Here is a 24498-nt window from a genome sequence, read left to right as displayed (position 1 = left end):
GGTCCCTTGCCGTCTGCTTCCTGCTCTGACTGAGATCCGGCCGTACAGTGAGAGCAGAGCGCAGCGGTGACGTCACTGCTGTGCTGTGCTCTCACTGTACGGCCGGCAGTCAGTGAGAGCAGGAAGCAGACGGCAAGGGACCTGACGGACATCAGAAGGCGAGTATGTAGTGTTTGGGTTTTTTTACATTTACGCTGGTAACCAGGGTAAACATCGGGTTACTAAGCGCGGCCCTGCGCTTAGTAACCCGATGTTTACCCTGGTTACCAGTGAAGACATCGCTGGATCGGTGTCACACACACCGATTCAGCGATGTCAGCGGGGCCTCAACGACCAAAAAAAGGTCCAGGCCATTCCGACACGACCAGCGATCTCGCAGCAGGGGCCTGATCGCTGGTACGTATCACACATAGCGAGATCGCTATGGAGGTCGCTGTTGCGTCACAAAACTTGTGACTCAGCAGCGATCTCGCTAGCGATCTCGCTATGTGAGACGGGGCCTTTAGAATGTGTTGCTCTTGTCATGGATTTAATCCAGTGTTCAAATACCACAGCATTTAGAGAAATGGAAACTATAAGATTAATTTCGATACTGCACCTCCTCAATGGTTTTTGGATATCTAGGTTCTTATCTTTTCAACAAAGTAAAGGAACAAATAAGACATTGCACAAATGGACACAATGACTGTATCCACACAAGGCAGAGACAGACAACTATGCCATGTGTGGATACAGTCATTATGTCCATTTGTGCAATGTTTTATATGTCTTATTTGTTCCTTTACTGTGTTGAGAAAATATGAATGCTTATCCACTTTGGCAATGGCTGATAATCAAATTTCCATCCATGATAGCACAATTATCTCCTTGGAATTTTATTGTGAGACCTTTAGATATCATACACTTTATAGATAATAGTCATCCTTCTAAACTGGGTACATATAACATGTCTTTTACTAGTAACAACACATCCCTTAAATAAATAGTTGTTTAAGGGTACTGTCACACAGTACCATTTTGATCGCTACGACGGCACGATCCGTGACGTCGCAGCGATCGTATGATTATCGCTCCAGCGTCGTAGACTGCGGTCACACGTTGCAATCACGGCGCTGGAGCGATGCCGAAGTCCCCGGTAACCAGGGTAAACATCGGGTAACTAAGCGCAGGGCCGCGCTTAGTAACCCGATGTTTACCCTGGTTACCAGCGTAAACGTAAAAAAAACAAACAGTACATACTTACATTCCGGTGTCTGTCCCCGGCGTTCTGCTTCTCTCCACTGTGTAAGCGCCATAGCCGGCAAGCACAGCGGTGACGTCAGACGTCACCGCTGTGCTCGCTTTCCGGCCGGCAGACGCTCACACAGTGGAGAGAAGCAGAGACGCTGGAGGACAGACACCGGAATGTGAGTATGTACTGTTTGTTTTTTTTACGTTTACGCTGGTAACCACGGTAAACATCGGGTTACTAAGCGCGGCCCTGCGCTTAGTTACCCGATGTTTACCCTGGTTACAAGCGAACACATCGCTGGATCGCTGTCACACACAACGATCCAGCGATGTCAGCGGGTGATCAAGCGACGAAAGAAAGTTCCAAACGATCTGCTACGACGTACGATTCTCAGCAGGGTCCCTGATCGCTGCTGCGTGTCAGACACTGCGATATCGTAACGATATCGCTAGAACGTCACGAATCGTACCGTCGTAGCGATCAAAATGGTACTGTGTGACAGTACCCTAAGGGAAGGAGGGTTCATTACAAAAGATAGTTTAAAAGATTTTAAAATATGTTCAGCCATTTGAATTGAGTACTCAACTGTACCCTTTATGAAAGCTCTACACAGGATGCATTAAATGGTTATGTCAGCATGCCACTTTCTGTTCTTCCTGCTTGCATTTTTATTATTACATTTTTAATATAATTCATTAACAATTTAATCTTTTAAATTATCTTTTGTAATGGACCCTCCTTCCCCTAAACAACTATTTATTAAGGGATTTGTTGTTACTATATCTAGTTTGGAGGTAATTTTTGCCTTAATCTCTTACTGACCTCGGACGGGATAGTACATCCGAGGTCAGCTCCCCTGCTTTGATGCCTGTCCCTTCCTATCATCCTTATGCACCCATGTTGTTTGTTTTTCTAATTTTGTGTACTTTTGATATTTATGTAAGACTTTTTGGTGACTAATTAATAAATTTATTGACTCTTTACCTGTCCTTGTCCTCTTTATCTGCACATATTTGGTATCGCCGCGTTCAGAATCGCCCGATCTATCAATAAAAAAAAAGCATTAACCTGATCGCTAACCGGCGTAGTGGGAAAAAAATTAGAAACGCCAGAATTACGTTTTTTTGGTCGCCGTGACATTGCATTAAAATGCAATAACGGGCGATCAAAAGAATGTATCTGTACCAAAATGCTATCATTAAAAACGCCAGCTCGGCACGCAAAAAATAAGCCCTCAACTGACCCCAGATCATGAAAAATGGAGACGCTACGAGTATCGGAAAATGGCGCAATTTTTTAAAAATTTTTTTTAGCAAAGTTTGGAATTTTTTTTCACCACTTAGGTAAAAAATAACCTAGTCATGTTAGGTGTCTATGAACTCGTAGTGACCTGTAGAATCATAATGGCAGGTCAGTTTTAGCATTTAGTGAACCTAGCAAAAAAGCCAAGCAAAAAACAAGTGTGGGATTGCACTTTTTTTGCAATTTCACCGCACTTGGAATTTTTTTCCCATTTTCTGGTGCACGACATGGTAAAACCAATAATGTCGTTCAAAAGTACAACTCGTCCCGCAAAAAATAAGCCCTCACATGGCCAAATTGACAGAAAAATAAAAAAGTTATGGCTCTGGGAAGGAGGGGAGTGAAAAACGAACACGGAAAAACGAAAAATCCCAAGGTCATGAAGGGGTTAAAATATTTTTTGACAGTGTTTCAATGTCTTTTACTAGTATGGCTAAATTCTGTCATTTTTTAATGTGGCATAAGAGAATTTCAGTTACAATTCCTTCTACATTTATTCTGCTTTCATCAGACACATAGCAGCCAGCAGAATTCTGATTGTATATCTGTGAGATAAATGCATGCTGCAACTCAGGTTATAGCTGTTCAAGATAAATGGTGCAACATGCTGAAAAAGTTACCTAGTATTCTATTTTGATTTCTTCTCAAGTTCAATGTAATGCTCATAGGTGAGCCTAGTAAATTATGTAATTAGAATAATGATGTAAACAAGTTATGACTGCACTTGAGCATCACAATTAATAGCACCACAAAACTTTTACTATAAATGCTTTTACAGTGCATTCTATAAACTACAGTGGGTACAAAAAGTATTCAGACCCCTTTAAATGTTTCACCCTTTGTTTCACTGCAGCCATTTGGTAAATTCAAAAAAGTTCATTTTTTTTCTCATTAAAGGGCACCTGTCACCCCGTTTTTTCCGTATGAGATAAAAATACTGTTAAATAGGGCCTGAGCTGTGCATTACAACAGTGTATTTTGTGGACCCCGATTCCCCACCTATGCTGCCAAAATACGTTACCAAAGTAGCCGTTTTCGCCTGTCAATCAGGCTGGTCTGGTCAAAAGGGCGTGGTGTCTTCCCCCAGATCTTGCTTATTTTTCCGTTGGTGGCGTAGTGGTTTGCGCATGCCCAAGGTCCCGAATCCACTGCACAGGGGAGTGAAAAGAGCGCGATGTGCGTTATTTCCCTGTTGATCGGTGGGGGCGGCCATCTTCCTTTGGCCGCGCGTGCGCAGATGGAGCGCTCTGCTGCCCGCGTCTTCAGGAAAATGGCCGCGGGATGCCGCGCGTGCGCAGATGGAGATCGCGGCGGCCATTTTCCTGAAGCAGAATTCGCATCTCGGCTTCAGGAAAATGGCCGCCGCGATCTCCATCTGCGCACGCGCGGCATCCCGCGGCCATTTTCCTGAAGCCGCGGGCAGCAGAGCGCTCCATCTGCGCACGCGCGGCCAAAGGAAGATGGCCGCCCCCACCGATCACCAGGGAAATAGAACACATCGCGCTGTTTTCACTCCCCTGTGCAGTGAATTCGGGACCTTGGGCATGCGCAAACCACTACGCCACCAACGGAAAACTAAGCAAGATCTGGGGGAAGACACCACGCCCTTTTGACCAGACCAGCCTGATTGACAGGCGAAAACGGCTACTTTGGTAACGTATTTTGGCAGCATAGGTTGGGAATCGGGGTCCACAAAATACACTGTTGTAATGCACAGCTCAGGCCCTATTTAACAGTATTTTTATCTCATACGGAAAAAACGGGGTGACAGGTGCCCTTTAATGTACACTCTGCACCTCATCTTGACTAAAAAAACAGAAATGTAGTAATTTTTGCAAATGTATTAAAAAAGAAAAACTGAAATATCACAAGGTCATAAGTATTCAGACCCTTTGCTCAGTATTGAGTATAAGCACCCTTTTGAGCTAGTACAGCCATGAGTCTTCTTGGGAATGATGCAACAAGTTTTTCACACCTGGATTTGGAGATCCTCTGCCATTCTTCCTTGCAGATCCTCTCCAGTTCTGTCAGGATGGATGGTGAACGTTGGTGGACAGCCATTTTCAGGTCTCTCCAGAGATGCTCAATTGGGTTTAGGTCAGGTTCTGGCTGGGCCAGTCAAGAATGGTCACAATTGTTCTGAGGCCACTCATTTGTTATTTTAGCTGTGTGCTTAGGGTCGTTGTCTTGTTGGACGGTGAACTTTCGGCCAAGTCTGAGGTCCAGAGCACTCTGGAAGAGGCTGTCATCCAGGATATCTTGGCCGCATTCATGTTTCCTTCAATAACAACCAGTTGTCCTGTCCCTGCAGCTGAAAAACACCCACATAGCATGATGCTGCCACCACCATGTTTCACTGTTGGGATTGTATTGGGCAGGTGATGAGCAGTGCCTGGTTTTCTCCACACATACCGCTTAGAATTATCACCAAAAAGGTCTATCTTCATCTCATGAGACCAGAGAATCTTATTTCTCATAGTCTGCGAGTCCTTCATATGTTTTTTAGCAAACTCTATGGGGGCTTTCATATGTCTTGCACTGAGGAGAGGCTTCCGTGGCTCCACTCTTGTTGTGAATTCGGTTTGTGGGCTCCCCCGGTGGTCTGTTATGGTAGTGCCTCTTATGTGCCTTCCTCCATCTCTGATTACCTGTCGCCACCCTCTAGGGGAGTTTCCTATTTAAGGCTGCTTGGCTGTTAGTCATATGCCGGCCAACAATGTGCTAGTAGCATTCTGTTGCATTCACCTGCCTCAAGTTCCAGTTCAGCTAAGTTGAATTTTGTTTCTTGTTTTTGCTATTTTTGTCCAGCTATCTGCAATGTTACTCTTCAGTGCTGGAAGCTCTTGTGGACAGAAAATTACCACTCCAGTGGCATGAGTTGTCACTGGAGTTTAAAGTAATTTCTGGATGGTATTTTTGAATAGTGTTTTTTAGGTTGACCGTGAAGTAACACTTTCCTGTCCTTCTGCTATCTAGTAAGCGGACCTCACTGTGCTAAATCTGCTGTTCATCCTACGTATGTCATTTCCTCTGAACTCACCGTCAATATCTGTGGGGGCCTACTATCATCTTTTGGGGTTCCTCACTGGAGGTAAGGCAGGCCTGTATATTCCTCTTATAGGGGTAGTTAGATCTCCGGCTGGCGCGTGGTGTCTAGGGCATCGTAGGTACATCCCCCGGCTACTGTAAGTGTTGGGTCAGGTTCAGGTCACGGTCGACCTTAGTTTCCATCACCCGAGAGCTAGTCCGTTTTGTATTTTTATTCCCATGGTCATTGGGGTAACCATAACAGTTTGGCCGGCCTGTAAAAAATCTATGTGTTAAAATATGCACTAAAGCAGGAAGGAGGAGAAAAGGTTTTTTTTTTTTTTTTTTTCTGTGTTTGAAAGTGCACCTTAGTTTGATCATTTGTATTCCTTGCTTAAACTGCAGTCTTCAGCCTTTTTTTTTTCCTCTCCTCTTAACCTCTGAATGCTTGGGTTACACCCATTTGAATATGGATCCACAGAGTTTAGTTGCAGGTTTGAATAACCTTGCGACAAAAGTACAGAACCTACAAGATTTTGTTATACGTGCTCCAATGTCTGAACCTAAGATTCCTCTGCCTGAATACTTTACCGGAGACAGATCCCGGTTTTTGAGTTTCAGAGAAAATTGCAAATTGTTTTTGTCTCTGAGATCTCACTCTGCTGGTGATCATACTCAACAAGTTAAAATTGTTATCTCTCTACTGCGCGGCGACCCACAAAGTTGGGCATTTGCATTATCGCCAGGGGATCCTGCGTTGTTAAATGTAGATGCGTTTTTTCAGGCTTTGGGGTTGCTTTATGAAGAACCTAATTTGGAGATTTTGGCTGAGAAAGCCTTGATAGCTCTTTCCCAAGGGCAAGATGAAGCTGAGATATACTGCCAGAAATTCCGTAAATGGTCGGTGCTTACTAGATGGAATGAGTGCGCTTTAGCAGCTAATTTCAGAGAAGGTCTCTCTGATGCCGTGAAGGATGTCATGGTGGGGTTCCCTGTGCCTACAGGTCTGAATGATGCCATGAAATTGGCTATCCAGATTGATCGGCGTTTGCGGGAGCGCAAATCTGTGCACCATATGGCGGGGTCTTCTGAGGAAAAATCTGTGCACCATATGGCGGTATCTTCTGAGCAAAAACCTGTGCACCATATGGCGGTGTCTTCTGAGCAAAGACCTGTGCACCATTTGGCGGTGACCTCTGAAAAGGCATTAGAGCATATGCAATGCGATCGTGTTTTGTCTAGAGGCGAACGTCAAAATTACAGGCGCAAAAATGGATTGTGCTTCTACTGTGGAGATCCAGCTCATGTTATATCAGCATGCTCTAAACGTATAAATAAGGTTGATAAAAAGGTTGATAAATCTTTTTCTACAGGTACCTTGCAGTCAAAATTTCTTTTGTCCGTGACATTGATTTGTACCTTATCATCTGTTACTGTGAATGCTTATGTGGATTCTGGCGCCGCTCTGAGTCTCATGGATTGGTCCTTTGCCAAGCGTTGTGGGTTTGATTTGGAGCCGTTGGAAGTTTCTATTCCCCTGAAGGGTATTGATTCTACACCTTTGGCTAGCAATAAACCACAATATTGGACACAAGTGACTATGCGTCTTACCCCAGACCATCAGGAGATTATTCGTTTCCTTGTATTATATAACCTACATGATGTCTTAGTGCTTGGATTACCATGGTTACAGATTCATAATCCCGTCTTGGACTGGAAATCTATGTCTGTGTTGAGCTGGGGATGTCGGGGTATTCATGGGGATGCACCTTTGGTTCCTATTTCTTCATCTACTCCCTCTGAGATCCCAGCATTTCTGTCAGATTTTTATGATGTCTTTCAAGAGCCTAAAGTTGATTCTCTCCCTCCTCACAGAGAGTGTGACTGCGCTATTGAATTGATCCCCGGTAGTAAGTTTCCTAAGGGTCGCTTGTTTAATTTGTCTGTGCCCGAACATACTGCTATGCGGGAGTATATCAGAGAATCCTTGGAAAAGGGTCATATTCGCCCCTCGTTGTCTCCACTAGGGGCAGGATTTTTCTTTGTAGGTAAAAAGGATGGTTCATTGAGACCTTGTATCGACTATCGACTTTTGAATAAGATTACAGTTAAATACCAGTACCCGTTACCTTTACTGACTGATCTGTTTGCTCGTATAAAGGGGGCTAAGTGGTTCACTAAGATCGATCTACGTGGTGCGTATAATTTGGTGCGGATTAAGCAGGGGGATGAGTGGAAGACCGCATTTAATACGCCTGAAGGCCATTTTGAGTATTTGGTAATGCCTTTCGGTCTCGCAAATGCCCCTTCCGTTTTTCAGTCCTTTATGCACGATATTTTCCGTGAATATCTGGATAAGTTTATGATTGTGTATTTGGATGATATTCTTGTTTTTTCGGAGGACTGGGAATCTCACGTTCAACAGGTCAGGAGAGTTTTTCAGGTTTTGCGAGCTAATTCTCTTTTTGTAAAGGGCTCAAAGTGTAGTTTTGGAGTTCAGAGAATTTCCTTTTTGGGATATATTTTTTCCCCTTCATCTATGGAGATGGACCCTGTCAAGGTCCAGGCCATTTGTGATTGGATGCAACCTACTTCTTTGAAGAGTCTGCAAAAGTTCTTGGGTTTTGCTAATTTCTATCGCCGATTTATAGCGGGTTTTTCTGCCATTGCTAAACCTTTGACTGATTTGACCAAAAAGGGTGCTGATGTTGCTAATTGGTCCTCTGCGGCTGTGGAGGCCTTTCAAGAACTTAAGCGCCGCTTTTCTTCCGCTCCTGTGTTGCGCCAACCTGATGTGTTACTTCCGTTCCAGGTTGAGGTGGATGCTTCGGAGATCGGAGCAGGTGCAGTTTTGTCGCAGAAAGATCCTGACTGCTCAGTAATGAGACCATGTGCGTTTTTCTCCCGAAAGTTTTCGCCCGCTGAGCGAAATTATGATGTGGGAAATCGGGAACTTCTGGCCATGAAGTGGGCGTTTGAGGAGTGGCGTCATTGGCTTGAGGGTGCTAGACACCAGGTGGTGGTCCTCACTGACCACAAGAATCTAATTTATCTTGAGTCGGCCAGGCGTCTGAATCCTAGACAGGCGCGCTGGTCGTTGTTTTTCTCCCGATTTAACTTTGTGGTGTCATATCTGCCTGGGTCCAAGAATGTGAAGGCGGATGCCCTCTCTAGGAGTTTTGAGCCTGACTCGCCTGGTGATTCCGAACCTACCGGCATCCTGAAGGATGGGGTGATATTGTCAGCTGTCTCCCCAGACCTGCGGCGTTCTTTGCAGGAGTTTCAGGTGGATAGGCCTGATCGCTGTCCGCCTGGTAGACTGTTTGTCCCTGATGATTGGACCAGTAGAGTTATCTCGGAGGTTCATTCTTCCGCATTGACAGGTCATCCTGGAATTTTTGGCACCAGGGATTTGGTGTCTAGGTCCTTCTGGTGGCCTTCTTTGTCTCGAGATGTGCGCATGTTTGTGCAGTCTTGTGATGTTTGTGCTCGGGCCAAGCCCTGCTGTTCTAGGGCCAGTGGGTTGTTGTTGCCCTTGCCTATTCCTAAGAGGCCTTGGACGCACATCTCTATGGACTTTATTTCTGACCTTCCGGTTTCTCGTAGGATGTCTGTCATCTGGGTGATTTGTGACCGTTTTTCCAAGATGGTTCATTTGGTACCTTTACCCAAATTGCCCTCCTCCTCTGAGTTATTTCCTCTATTTTTTCAGAATGTGGTGCGTTTGCATGGTATTCCTGAGAATATAGTGTCTGACAGGGGTACTCAGTTTGTGTCTAGATTTTGGCGGACGTTCTGTGCCAGGATGGGTATCGATTTGTCTTTTTCGTCTGCATTCCATCCTCAGACTAATGGCCAGACTGAGCGTACTAATCAGACCTTGGAGACTTACTTGAGGTGTTTTGTGTCCGCTGATCAGGATGATTGGCTTGACTTTTTGCCATTGGCAGAGTTTGCCCTTAACAATCGGGCCAGTTCTGCCACTTTGGTTTCTCCATTTTTTTGTAATTCAGGGTTTCACCCTCGGTTTTCGTCCGGTCAATTGGAGTCTTCGGATTGTCCTGGAGTGGATGCTGTGGTTGATAGGATGCATCGGATTTGGGGACAGGTTGTGGACAATCTGAAGTTGTCCCAGGAGAAGACTCAACAGTTCACTAATCGTCATCGGCGTATTGGTCCTCGTCTTTGTGTTGGGGACCTGGTGTGGCTGTCTTCTCGATTTGTTCCTATGAAGGTCTCGTCTCCTAAGTTTAAGCCTCGGTTTATCGGCCCTTATGGGATTCTGGAGGTTCTTAATCCTGTGTCCTTTCGTTTGGACCTCCCAGCATCTTTTAATATCCATAATGTTTTCCATCGGTCATTATTGCGGAGGTATGAGGTACCGGTTGTTCCTTCTGCTGATCCACCTGCTCCTGTGTTGGTTGAGGGTGAATTGGAGTATGTGGTGGAAAAGATCTTGGACTCCCGTGTTTCCAGACGGAAACTTCAGTATCTGGTTAAGTGGAAAGGTTATGGCCAGGAGGATAATTCTTGGGTGACAGCATCCGATGTTCATGCTCCCGATTTGGTTCGTGCATTTCATAGTGCTCATCCAGATCGCCCTGGTGGTTCTGGTGAGGGTTCGGTGCCCCCTCCTTAAGGGGGGGGTACTGTTGTGAATTCGGTTTGTGGGCTCCCCCGGTGGTCTGTTATGGTAGTGCCTCTTATGTGCCTTCCTCCATCTCTGATTACCTGTCGCCACCCTCTAGGGGAGTTTCCTATTTAAGGCTGCTTGGCTGTTAGTCATATGCCGGCCAACAATGTGCTAGTAGCATTCTGTTGCATTCACCTGCCTCAAGTTCCAGTTCAGCTAAGTTGAATTTTGTTTCTTGTTTTTGCTATTTTTGTCCAGCTATCTGCAATGTTACTCTTCAGTGCTGGAAGCTCTTGTGGACAGAAAATTACCACTCCAGTGGCATGAGTTGTCACTGGAGTTTAAAGTAATTTCTGGATGGTATTTTTGAATAGTGTTTTTTAGGTTGACCGTGAAGTAACACTTTCCTGTCCTTCTGCTATCTAGTAAGCGGACCTCACTGTGCTAAATCTGCTGTTCATCCTACGTATGTCATTTCCTCTGAACTCACCGTCAATATCTGTGGGGGCCTACTATCATCTTTTGGGGTTCCTCACTGGAGGTAAGGCAGGCCTGTATATTCCTCTTATAGGGGTAGTTAGATCTCCGGCTGGCGCGTGGTGTCTAGGGCATCGTAGGTACATCCCCCGGCTACTGTAAGTGTTGGGTCAGGTTCAGGTCACGGTCGACCTTAGTTTCCATCACCCGAGAGCTAGTCCGTTTTGTATTTTTATTCCCATGGTCATTGGGGTAACCATAACACACTCTGCCATAAAGGCCCGACTGGTGGAGGGCTGCAGTGATAGTTGACTTTGGGGAACTTTCTGTCATCTCCCTACTGCATCTCTGGAGCTCAGCCACAGTGACCTTGTGGTTCTTCTTTACCTCTCTCATCAAGGCTCTTCTCCCACGATTGCTCAGTTTGGCTGGATGGCCAGGTCTAAGAAGGCGTCTGGTGGTCCCAAACTTCTTCCGTTTAAGGATTATGGAGGCCACTGTGCTCTTATGAACCTTGAGTACTAGACAAGAAATTATTTTGTAACCTCGGCCAGATCTGTGGCTTGCCACAATTCTGTCTCTGAGCTCCTTGGCCAGTTCCTTTGACCTCATGATTCTCATTTGGTCTGACATGCACTGTGAGCTGTGAGGTCTTATATAGACAGGTGGGTGCCTTTCCAAATCAAGTCCTATCAGTTTAATTAAACACAGCTGGACTCCAATGAAGGAGTAGAACCATCTTAAGGAGGATCAAAAGTAAATGGACAGCATGTGAATTAAATATGAGTGTCTGAGCAAAAGGTCTGAATACTTATGACCATGTGATATTTCAGTTTTTCTTTTTTATTAAGTTTGCAAAAATGACCACATTTCTGTTTTTTCAGTCAAGATGGGGTGCAGTGTGTACATTAATGTGAAAAAAATTAACTTTTTTGAATTTACCAAATGGCTGCAATGAAACAAAGAGTGAAAAATTGAAAGGGGTCTGAATACTTTCTGTACCCACTGTACATGTGCAATGAATAATTAATAATTATTCAGCCGAGATTTTTCTGTTTGTTCGTTTTAGATTTGAGAAGAGGAAAAGGACGTTCTTTCCAGAAACCTGGATCTGGCACTGCCTTAATGTCAGGTAAGTAAAGATTTAAAAGGCATAACACTGTAAATGCCATCTCCTAATTTGAAATATGGAACACAATAAAAAATATATATAATCAAGTTTCACGCCAGAATAAATAAGCATTCTAGTGTGAAACTTCATTTTTATCATTGTTATATATTCTATAATAGATTCCTGGAAGCTAGATTTGGAAATAGATTGCAAAATACCAGCTGCATACATAATTAAATACATCAAACCTGACGAGGCTGGTGTAGTTACGCTGATAATCCATGCCAGAACGCTTCCCTGCATGATATTAAAATTAGCTTTTTGTGCCTGTCACCTGGGCCCATCGGACAATAGTTACGCCACTGAATATGAGCATGCAGTTCTATACTAGCATCTATTAAATAATGTATTCAGTTTATATTGTTGAATAAGGGGATAGATAGTATTATCCTGATTTTGCTTGCTGTTCAATAGAACAAACCTTTTACATTTTTATAGTTTCATAGTTGATAAAGTTGAAAAAAAGACACAGGTCCATCAAATCCAACCATAGAAATTAAGCTAAGTATTGTTGGCTCGCTTTATGTTGGCATTGACAAACATCTATATATAACTTTTTTTCTTCATAGTGATAGTACTGGGGAGGGAGAACTACATGTAGAAGTTCCAGACTCTATAACAACATGGATAAGTGAAGCAATTGGTGTATCTGAAGCAACAGGACTAGGAGTCGCTAAAGCTGCCCATCTAAAAACATTTAAACCATTTTTCATTGATTTTACATTGCCATACCACGTAATACGAGGCGAGCAGATCAAGATTCCACTTACAGTTTACAACTACCTTCCTACCAATGTTGAGGTGAGGATTAATTTGTGTCTGTTATCATCCAGACTTTGTGGGAATAAAAGGCTCTTTATACTCAGTGCTCGAGCCTCTCATCAGTAGTACAGGTGCTTTTCACAAAATTAGAATATCATCAAAAAGTTAATTTATTTCAGTTCTTCATTACATAAAGTGAAACTCATATATTATATAGAGTCATTACAGACAGTGATTTATTTCAAGTGTTTATTTCTGTTTAATGTTGATGATTATATCTTGCAGCCAATGAAAACTCAAAAGTCATTATCTCAGTAAATTAGAATTTTTAACAAAAAACACCGGCAAAGGCTTCCTAAGCATTTAAAAAGGTCCCTTAGCCTGTTTCAGTAGGCTCCACAATCATGGGGAAGACTGCTGACTTGACAGATGTCCAGAAGGCAGTCATTGACACACTCCACAAGGAGGGTAAGCCACAAAAGGTCATTGCTAAAAAAGCTGGCTGTTCACAGAGTGCTGTATCCAAGCATATTAATCTAAACTTGAGTGGAAAGAAAAAGTGTGGTAGAAAAAGGTGCACAAACAACAGGGATGATTGCAGCCTTGAAAGAATTGTTAAGAAAAGGTCATTCAAAAATTTGTGGGAGATTCACAAGGAGTGGACTGCTGCTGGAGTCATTGCTTCAAGAGCCACCACACACAGACGTATCCAGGACATGGGCTACAAGTGTCGCTTTCTTTGTGTCAAGCCACTCATGACCAATAGACAACGCCAGAAGCGTATTACCTGGGCCAAGGAGAAAAAGAACTGGACTGTTGCTCAGTGGTCCAAGGTATTATTTTCAGATGTAAGTAAATTTTGCATTTCATTTGGAAATCAAGGTCCCAGAGTCTGGAGGAAGAGTGTAGAGGCACGCAATCCAAGCTGCTTGAGGCCTAGTGTGAAGATTCCACAATCAGTGATGATTTGGGGAGCCATGTCATATGCTGATGTAGGTCCACTATGTTCTATCAAAACCAAAGTCAGCGCAACCGTCTACCAGGAAATTTTAGAGCACTTCATACTTCCCTCTGCCGACAAGCTTTTTGGAGATGGAAATTTCATTCTCCAGCAGGACTTGGCACCTGTCCACACTGCCAAAAGTACCAATACCTGGTTTAAAAACAACAGTATCACTGTGCTTTGATTGGCCAGCAAACTCACCTGACCTTAGCACCATAGAGAATCTATGGGGTATTGTCAAGAGGAAAATGAGAGACATCAGACCCAACAATGCTGATGAGCTGAAGGCTGCTATCAAAGCAACCTGGGCTTCCATAACACCTCAGCAGTGTCATAGCCTGATCACCTCCATGACACGCCGGACTGATGCAGTAATTGATGCAAAAGGAGCCCCGACCAAGTATTGAGTGCATTTACTGAACATACATTTCAGTAGGCCAACATTTCGGATTTTAAAATCATTTTTCAAGCTGATGTTATAAACTATTCTAATTTACTGAGATAATGACTTTTGGGTTTTCTTTGGCTGTAAGCCATAATCATCAACATTAACAGAAATAAACACTTGAAATAGATCACTCTGTTTGTAATGACATAAATAAAATATGAGTTTCCCTTTTTATGTTAAAGAATTGAAATAAATTAACTTTTTGATGATACTCTAATATTGTGAGAAGCACCTTTTATATGCTGGTGATGTATACAATATCATTTGTTATTCATCTGGCGCCATTTTAAATAAAGAAGATATGGAAAGCATAAGATATTAAAGCTAAACCTGTCTGCTCAAAGACAGAAGCACTTGACTAATCGCTTTTGTCGCTTTGTTTCAGTCATTAATGAGGGTCTCAGTGACTGGACTCCCAGGGATACCAACTTTTGACACATCACTATGATATGACAAGAATTTTTGAAATGACTGTTGCTGTTTAATTATATTTTTCATTTTTTTATGAATTGCAGTATTCTTTTTAGCTATTAATAAAAGTTATCTCTGTTAACAGGTAAAGAAAATGTTTTATGCATTAAATCAATATTTTTAGTATATTTGGTATTTGGATTCTTATGCCATCTTAGCTGACTAAATATTGCATTAAAACTTTTTTTATATTAATGTGAACAAACTGCCCAAACCATATTCAGCATGAATTACAACCTGCCTGCAGGATTTCAGCCACGTATATTAGTCTCTGAATGCTCTGGAATCTGAAGGATAATATACATTTAAGATCTCGCTGAGGGCAAGACTAGTCCAGCTCCGCCCCCTCCGATTCTTACCAGTACCAAAGCAGCTGATTGCATGTACATAGGGAGAGTCCTGTCAATCAACTGCACTGGGAAAAGCCGGCCAGGAGGCTGAGCCAAACTAGTCTTGTTTCCAGTTATGGTTCCTGGCTGGATGTTAGTAATATATTATCTTTGAAATGCCAGACAACATGAATCGCCTGACAGGTTTTGTTTAAGTTAAAGTATTTTTTCACTTCATCATCAATATTCATTTACAGTTATATGAAAAAGTTTGGGCACCCCTATTAATCTTAAGCTTAATGTTTTATAAAAATTGTTTTTTTTTGCAACAGCTATTTCAGTTTCATATATCTAATAACTGTTGGACACAGTAATGTTTCTGCCTTGAAATGAGGTTTATTGTACTAACAGAAAATGTGCAATCTGCATTCAAACAAAATTTGACAGGTGCATAAGTATGGGCACCTCACCAGAAAAGTGACATTAATATTTAGTAGATCCTCCTTTTGCAAAAATAACAACCTCTAGTAGCTTCCTGTAGCTTTTAATGAGATCCTGGATGAAGGTATTTTTGACCATTCCTCTTTACAAAACAATTCAAGTTCAGTTAAGTTTGATGGTCGCCGAGCATGGACAGCCCTCTTCAAATGATCCCACAGATGTTCAATGATATTCAGGTCTGGGGACTGGGATGGCCATTCCAGAACAGTGTAATTGTTCCCCTGCATGAATGCCTGAGTAGATTTGGAGCGGTGTTTTGGATCATTGTCTTGCTGAAAGATCCATCCCCTGCGTAACTTCAACTTTGTCACTGAATCATGAACATTATTGTCAAGAATCTGCTGATACTGAGAGGAATCCATGCGTCCCTCAACTTTAACAAGATTCCCGGTGCCTGCATTGGCCACACAGCCCCAAAGCATCATGGAACCTCCACCAAATTTTACTGTGGGTAGCAAGCGTTTTTCTTGGAATGCTGTGTTTTTTTCCACGCATAACGCCTTTTTGTATGACCAAACAACTCAATTTTGGTTTCATCAGTCCACAAGACCTTCTTCCAGAAAGAAATTGGCTTCTCCAAATGTGCTTTTGCATACCTCAGCCGACTGTTGTGAATTCCGCTCTTGGGCTCCTTCCGGTGGTTGTAAGTAGCACTTTTGTGAATTCTGCTCTTGGGCTCCCTCCTGTGGTTTTGAGTGGTATAGCTGCTTCTTGGATTTAGTATCAGCAGCTGCTTCCACTGATCTTCTTTCTGCTCGGCTATTTTAGTCTGGCTTTATCCCTCAATCAATGCCAGTTGCCAATTGTTCTTGCCTGGAGGCACGGCTCTTGGATTTCCCTGACACTCTGACCCGTTCAGCAAAGTTAAGTCCTTGCTTGTCCTTTTGCAGTCCACTTGTTGTGGACTTATTGTTCAGCACATTTATGTTTTGTTCATTTGTCCAGCTTATCAGTATGTATCTATTTAGCTAAGCTGGAAGCTCTGGGCTGCAGATTTTGCCCTCCACACCTTTAGTCAGGTGTGGAGATTTTTGCATATCTCTGGACTTTTTCTAGTTTTTATTACTGACCGCACAGTGTTTCTTTCCTTACTGTCTATCTAGCTAGAATTGGCCTCCTTTGCTAAATCTTGTTTCATACTACGTATGTCATTTCCTTCTCCTCTCACAGCCAATATTTGTGGGGGGCTGTCCTATCCTTTGGGGATTTTCTCTGAGGCAAGATAGCTTTCCTGTTTCTACCTTTAGGGGTAGCTAGTTCTCCGGCTGTGACGAGATGTCCAGGGAGTGACAGGAACATTCCACGGCTACTGCTAGTGTTGTGTTAAGATCAGGGACTGCGGTCTGTATAGTTACCACCTGCCCAGAGCTAGTCGCATGTCGCTCCTAAATTACCAGTCCATAACAGCCGACTCTGTTTGTGGCGTGCTTGCAGAAATGGCTTCTTTCCCATCATTCTCAGCTTCTCCTTGTGCAAAGTGCGTTGTATAGTTGACCAATGCACAGTGACACCATCTGCAGCAAGTTGATGCTGCAGCTCTCTGGAGGTGGTCTGAGGATTGTCCTTGACCATTCTTCTTCTCTGCCTTTCTGATGTTTTTCTTGGCCTGCCACTTCTGGCCTTAACAAGAACTGTACCTGTGTTCTTCCATTTCCTTACTATGTTCCTCACAGTGGAAATTGACAGGTTAAATCTCAGAGACAGCTTTTTGTATCCTTTCCCTGAACAACAATGTTGAATAATCTTTGTTTTCAGATCATTTGACAATAGTTTTGAGGAGTCCATGATGCCACTCTTCAGAGGAGATTCAAACAGGAGAACAACTTGCAAGTGGCCACTTTAAGTAGATTTTCTCATGATTGCATACACCTGGCTATGAAGTTCAAAGCTCAATGAGGTTACAAAACAAAAAAAAGTGCTTTAGTAAGTCAGTAAAAAGTAGGTAGGAGTATTTAAAACAAGAAAATGATAAGGGTGCCCAAACTTATGCACCTGTCAAATTTTGTTTGAATGCAGATAGCACATTTTCTGTTAGTACAATAAACCTCATTTCAAGGCAGAAACATTACTGTGTCCAACAGTTATTAGATATATGAAACTGAAATAGCTGTTGCAAAAAAAACAATTTTTATAAAACATTAAGCTTAAGATTAATTGGGGTGCCCAAACTTTTTCATATAACTGTACTTACTTGTTTCTCACATCTAGAGTGTTAATTGTGTTTTTTTCTAGGTGCATATAAAAATTCTGATCACAAAAGGTGTGAAATTTGTAGGATATCCTGGAAAGCAGTATTTGATTCGGAAATTATGTGTGGCTTCAGGAGAGACCAAACCCACATCAGCAGTGTTCTCATTTTCTGAACTAGGACATGCAAATATTTCAGGTGATCAATTAGTATGTCTCAGATTGTTAAATAATAACTGCCCTAATAATTATACAAACTATATATATATGTTTAAAAAACTGAACAATGAGGCTTCAACACTACAGTAAGAGAATTTTCATTATGACATGCTAAACTAGTTCATCCTTTCTCAAACCCTACAGAGAGGAGTGGGTAGGATTCCTGGCTGACTCCATAAGGATGAGGGCGTTCATATGAATTCCTTGGTAGGGAATTCCACATTTCTTATTTTGAAATGATTCAACCCACATTGCAAATTAGGTTTATTATCAAAATGTGCAACTTTTCTGCTGTTCGTAGTAACCCAATCACACAAGATTGATTTAAATAACTCAACATAACTAATCATATAATTGATTTCTCCATATTAAACACAAAATGTCATGTTTAATAACTATGGCAGTCTTAGAATTATTCAACCCCTGAATGGAATGCCTCATAAGAACATACATTTGCAAATCAGATGTCTCAAACACAATTGATGCACCTGATCAAGGGATTTGCCAATTATGAGAAAAGAAAAACACGATAAATACCTGGACTGGCGAAGGGTTTGTTGACTCTGACTTTTGATTGTCAGGGAATTCATGGTTGCTTCCAAAGAATGTAAGTCCGCAAGGACAGGGTCCTCTCCCCTCTGTACCAGTGTGTCACTGTAAACCTGTTTACTGTAAATGATATCTATAACTCTGTATGTAACCCCTTTCTCATGTACAGCACCATGGAATTAATGGTGCTATATAAATAAATAATAATAATAATAATAATTTACAGACTGGTACATGAGAGAGCAAATGGACGGCAGAATTACTGTTAGGCTTGATTGGTGTTATTTTAAGAAGATGCGGGTGTGTGCCCGGGAGAGGGTTGTCTAATGTTTAAAGGACTGTAAAAATCTATTTGTCAGATCTTTTCTGATGCTTTTGAACAATTTTGTACTTTTTGTTTACTGTTCAATAAAGACGGTTTAAGAAAAAAATGTATAGTAACCGTTGAGGTTTAATTGCCCAAAGTCTATAATATACCCCTCTACTGACCAAAAAAGTGCAATTAATATGCTCAAAACTATATAAATAAGCCATATCCATTTGGAGATTTTTTCTGTGGAGAAATGAAACAACACTGGAAATCTTTTGGCCTAGTTATCAACAGTATGAAGGAATAAGAATAAACCATATGCTTAAAAGAGCACCCTGCCTACAGTGAAGCATGGAGGTAGCTGGATTATAATCTGGACCTTCTTTGCTTCCTCCTGGAACTGGAAACCTGACAAATTCTTTGGCAGAATGGCTCCATGTTGTTTCAGGTTTCTTTTTAAATAATTATTTGTTTATTAAATGCATAAATTTACATACAGTCAAACTAGAGAGGTTGGCAATTCACAATCCTTTGTTTTAATAGTAGGCAGAGACAATGAATTTAGGAAGTCTTTTATTTTAAATGATGCATCTATTGGGTTTTGCATTGCGGATGGGGTTTCTAAGTTAGAGATTTTCATAGAAGAGTTTGAAGGAGTTTGCTGTATCTTCTGTTTTGTCAGTTGATGTCTTATTATTGGTCAAATTTGTTTGATAAAAGACCTTTAAGAACTTTTTTCAATAGGGAGGAGGTAGTTGTTTCAGGTTTTTGCACATGCCATTTTAGCAAAATCCAACAACAAATGACAACTCCTTACTGTAAGCAGGGGAATACAGGGCAAAAAAAAAGACATTAAAAACAAAGTCTATATCACTTGAGCGCTGCAGTTAAGATTTACATCACGTGATGGCTCACAAGATCATGGGGGCATTCAGCATTTGTAGCTGAGTAGTGGCGCTGGTCCTGGAGGTAAATGAACTTTTTTCTTATTTTATGCTACACATTAAACTAGAGCGGGTGCAGAGAAGAGCGACCAAGGTTATTAGAGGACTGGGGGGTCTGCAATACCAAGATAGGTTATTACACTTGGGGCTATTTAGTTTGGAATAACGAAGGCTAAGGGGTGATCTTATGTTAATGTATAAATATATGAGGGGACAGTACAAAGACCTTTCTGATGATCTTTTTAACCATAGACCTGAGACAGGGACAAGGGGGCATCCTCTACGTCTGGAGGAAAAAAGGTTTAAGCATAATAACAGACGCGGATTCTTTACTGTAAGAGCAGTGAGACTATGGAACTCTCTGCCGTATGATGTTGTAATGAGTGATTCATTACTTAAATTTAAGAGGGGACTGGATGCCTTTCTGGAAAAGTATAATGTTACAGGGTATATACACTAGATTCCTTGTTAGGGTGTTGATCCAGGGAACTAGACTGATTGCCGTATGTGGAGTCGGGAAGGAATTTTTTTTTTCCCAATGTGGAGCTTACTGTTTGCCACATTTTTTTTTTTTGCCTTCCTCTGGATCAATATGTTAGGGCATGTTAGGTTAGGATATGGGTTGAACCAAATAAATTAAAGTCTTCCTTCAACCCTAAAAACTATGTTACTATGTTACTTGGGGCATTCAAAAGGAGTTTCCCAGTAGTTACAACACCTTTCAAGTTGATCACCAAGTTTCACAATACATATTACATACTTTATTAAATAAAGTATGGGAATAATGGGGACAAATGGATTAACATATTCTCTGAGGAAAGGTGAGGAGTATTGTTGTTTGTTTTCTTAACTCTTTTGCAGAAGACAATGGCTTTGGTGGAATGGGCGAGGACAGGACTTTATTCTGGGTGTCTGTGTTTTCTTCCAATGTGACTATGAGGTTAGTAATGGGGGCATCTTATTGACACCTCTCCATTGCTAACCTTGGGGCTGGATTTCACCTGACTATACAAAGGGAAATCAACCGCACCCCAAACTATCACCCCACTTGCCACCACTACAGGACAAGTGGGAAAAGTGAGGTTAAGTGCCAGAACTGGCACATCTTAGAGATGCGCCTTTTCTGTGGTTGCTGAGAGCTGATGTTTTTACTTGGGGGCTAGTATCCATGCCCCCTTCCTAGCCTATTAATATCAGCCCCCAGCTGTCTGCATAGCCTTTGCTGGTTATTAATTATAGGGGGACAGTGTGCACTGTTCTCCATGTGCACGTGTGTGGCACGTTTTGCGGCCCATGTGTCCGGGTAAAAACGGACATGTCTGCGTGTTTCGCACACGGACACACGGTCCGTGAAAACACGCTGACATGTGGATAGACCCATTCATTTGAATGGGTCTTCGTGTGTCAGTGTCTCCGGTACGTGAGAAAACTGTCACTACATGTACCAGAGACACTGATGTGTGAAACAGGCCTCAGGCAGAGAAAATATTTCAGTTCTATCTACATACATGATGTGAGATTTCTACCGGAAATACGTTTATATTTGTGAACTTTGTAATTACAACTTATGCACATGAAGAATGTAGCTTTCTTTTTATTCTCCTTGAACCACAGCCTGTTTTACATTTATTTACATGTCACTTATTCAGGTAATTTTCCTGGAAAGTTGCAACATACAATATATAAACATATCAAGTGAATTATATCAATCTGCAATACCAGACAAATCCTATGGACAGGAGTGGCAGTGTTTCAGAAAAAAAGAAGATTCTTTCTTTACCCTATTATGTTCTGAAGTTCAGTTTACATTTTTGCGCTACTGTACGAACGTGTCTTATTAAAGGGGTTTTCCAGTCATATTGATGACCTATCTATAGGAGAGGTGACTAATACCAGATTTGGCAGTGACCAGATGTAAATAGTGTATAGACTGGAACACCGAACACCGCAGCTCCATCACAGTTTAGTGGCCGCTCTCAAGTGCTGCAGATCAGCTCCTAACCTAATGAAGAAAAGCTGATTGGCTATGCCTGGATCTGATATTGATCAGCTGCCCTATAGATTGGTCATCAGTGTCATAGTCATAGTAATGGAAAACCCCTTTAAGAACACTATGAACAGATTAATTATGATTTTGTATATATAAGTCTAATATCTTGCAAAATGAAATGGTGATTCATGCAATATTGCATTTAACATTGTTTTCTTTATTCTCAGCTAGAGGTCTGGCATATGCAGGAATAAACTGTCTTGGAGAGGGCAGTAATAATCTTAAAAACAGCAAATATTCAGAAAATGTATTTGGTGACAGGAAGTCTCCATCTGGGGTTGATTTTGTCCATAGAAGTGTGATTGTTGAGGTAAGCACCATTTTTTGGTTCATTGTTTCATACTTCCAGGTATTAATTTGTGGTTATTGAAGTAAAAGCAGAATCTCTGCTGCATCAAAGATCTCATAATGTGGCATGGTATCTTGATGCAGAAAAATGTAATTCAGCACCCAATTATACAAGTTCAGTGGCTCTTATTGTGGTAAAGTGGACCCTCTTACATTATTCTTGCTGATCTACTACATGATCTACTGCATATTCCTGTTTTTTTTCCTATAATCCCAAGATATGTCCCTTGTTACTCACTGCTAACCTTTATGGTCATTAACAAAGGGGTGTTGCTCAGAAGGTAATTCATATCATTATTTTACTGGCTTATAGGCACTTTTGCAGCACTTTACAGACTTCATCATCCCTGTCCCCATTGGGGCTCACAATCTAAATTTCCTATCAGTATGTCTTTGGAATGTGGGAGGAATCTCTGGAGTCCTTGGTGGAACTTGAACCCAGGACCTCAGTGCTGCAAAACAACAATGCTAACCATTGAGAATTATGCAGAGCAACCTAAAGACACAGGCAAAGATAAAATGTATACGTTTATGGTCCGTTTTTACTATGTGACATTTGTGTGCTGTCCGTGTAACATGTACCGGAATAGTATGCAGAATAGAAATTACAGATTTTTATGTGTTTAAGATGTGCAAAGAGATAGATAGATAGATAGATAGATAGATAGATAGATAGATAGATAGATACATAGATAGATAGATAGATAGATAGATAGATAGATAGATAGATAGATAGATAGATAGATAAATATCTGTTACATACAGTGGCGTGAAAAAGTTTGGGCACCCCTGGTCAAAATTACTGTTATTGTGAACAGTCAAGCAAGATGAAGATGAAATGATCTCTAAAATGCTTTAAGTTAATGATGACACATTTCCTTTGTATTTTAGGCAAAGATAAATTATATATACAGTATATATGTCCACATCAAATTTATGTTAAGAACCTATAACTCTGCCCTTCACCTCGCCAAACAGACCTACTTCACTACCCTGATCTCCTCACTAGCCAACAATCCCAAGAAACTTTTTGACACCTTTCACTCCATCCTCAGGCCAAATGCACAAGCCCCTATCACAGACATTTGTGCTGATGACCTGGCCTCCCACGTTATAGAGAAAATAGATAACATCTGACAGAAAATCCACTCCCAGCCACCAAGTGCTGTGACTCCCATCCCTCCTTGCATTTCTCCTGGCTCGCTTTCCACATTTGATCCCATCACAGAAGAAAAAGTCTCCAGGCTCCTCTCTTCTTCTCATCCGACTATATGCACTACCGACTCTATTCCCTCACATCTCCTCCAGTCTCTCTCTCCTGTCGTCACAACTCACCTAACTACAATCTTTAATCTCTCCCTCTCCTCTGGCATTTTCCCATCCTCCTTAAAATACTCTATCATTACTCCATTACTAAAGAAACCTGCTCTCGACCCATCCTGCACAAATAACTACAGATCAGTCTCCAATCTCCCGTCCATCTCTAAACTCTTGGAGCACCTAGTCTACTCCCGCCTTACCCATTACCTCTACACTCAATCCCTCCTAGACCCTTCACAGTCCGGCTTCCGCCCCCTACATTTGACAGAAACTGCTCTCATCAAAGTGACCAATGACCTTCTGACAGCAAAATGTAACTGTGACCACTCTCTGCACATTCTTCTCGACATTTCTGCAGCTTTTGACACTGTTGACCACTGTCTCCTACTCTCTAGGCTCCAGTCACTAGTCATTAAGGACACTGCTCTCTCCTGGTTCTCTTGCTATCTCTCTGACCGCTCCTTCAGTATTTTGTTCGCTGGCTCTATGTCATTTCCTCTTCCTCTCGCTGTCGTGGTACCTCAGGGCTCAGTCCTTGGCCCCCTTCTCTTCTCTCTCTACACGGCCCCAATTGGACAGACCATCAGCTGATTTGGCTTTCAGTGCCATCTTTATGCTGATGACACACAACTATGCATGTCATCCCCCGACCTTACCCCCGCTGTGCTACAGAACCGCACTACAGGTGCGCTGTCTGAGTGTTATGTTTGACACCAATCTCTCCTTCACATCCCACATACAATCTCTTGCCCGCTCTTGCCGCTGACACCTAAAGAACATCTCTACAATACGCCCTCTTCTCACCATGGAAACAACAAAAACCCTCACTGTCGCATTGATCCACTCCCACCGGGACTACTGCAACGCTCTATTAATTGGCCTCCCTGTTACTCGACTTTCCCATCTCCAGTCCATACTTAATGCAGCAGCCAGGGTCATCCATCTGGCTAATCGGTGCTCGGACGCGTCCGCTCTTCACCAGTCCTTACATTGGCTGCCCATTTATTATAGGATCCAATTCAAAGTACTCGTTCTCATCCACAAAGCTCTCCACAGTGCAGCACCCCCTACATCTCCTCCCTCATTTCTGTCTATCAGCCTAACCGATCGCTGCGCTTTGCAAATGACTTTCTACTAACCTTGGCCAAGACTTCTCCCACGCTGCGCAAATCCTCTGGAATGGTCTACCTCTAGAAATTAGGACTATCCACAATTT

At 42.1% G+C, this 24498-nt stretch overlaps 1 protein-coding gene across 2 annotated transcripts in view; it reads left to right on the top strand.

The window, feature by feature from the left end:
* Positions 1–24498, top strand: part of CPAMD8 (C3 and PZP like alpha-2-macroglobulin domain containing 8) — a 500517-nt gene that overhangs the window by 284338 nt on the left and 191681 nt on the right. For both annotated transcript variants that reach the window (XM_077253153.1, XM_077253145.1), the window contains exons 19-22: positions 11740–11802; positions 12411–12642; positions 17588–17741; positions 21782–21924. In XM_077253153.1, coding sequence (XP_077109268.1) covers positions 11740–11802; positions 12411–12642; positions 17588–17741; positions 21782–21924 — 592 coding nt within the window. The remainder of the gene's footprint in view (positions 1–11739; positions 11803–12410; positions 12643–17587; positions 17742–21781; positions 21925–24498) is intronic.

Source organism: Ranitomeya variabilis, chromosome 1, assembly GCF_051348905.1.
Source record: "Ranitomeya variabilis isolate aRanVar5 chromosome 1, aRanVar5.hap1, whole genome shotgun sequence".
NCBI classification, from domain to species: Eukaryota; Metazoa; Chordata; class Amphibia; order Anura; family Dendrobatidae; genus Ranitomeya; species Ranitomeya variabilis.
The sequence above is the reverse complement of the archived record's forward strand: the minus strand, read 5'-3'. Positions and strand labels throughout refer to the sequence as shown.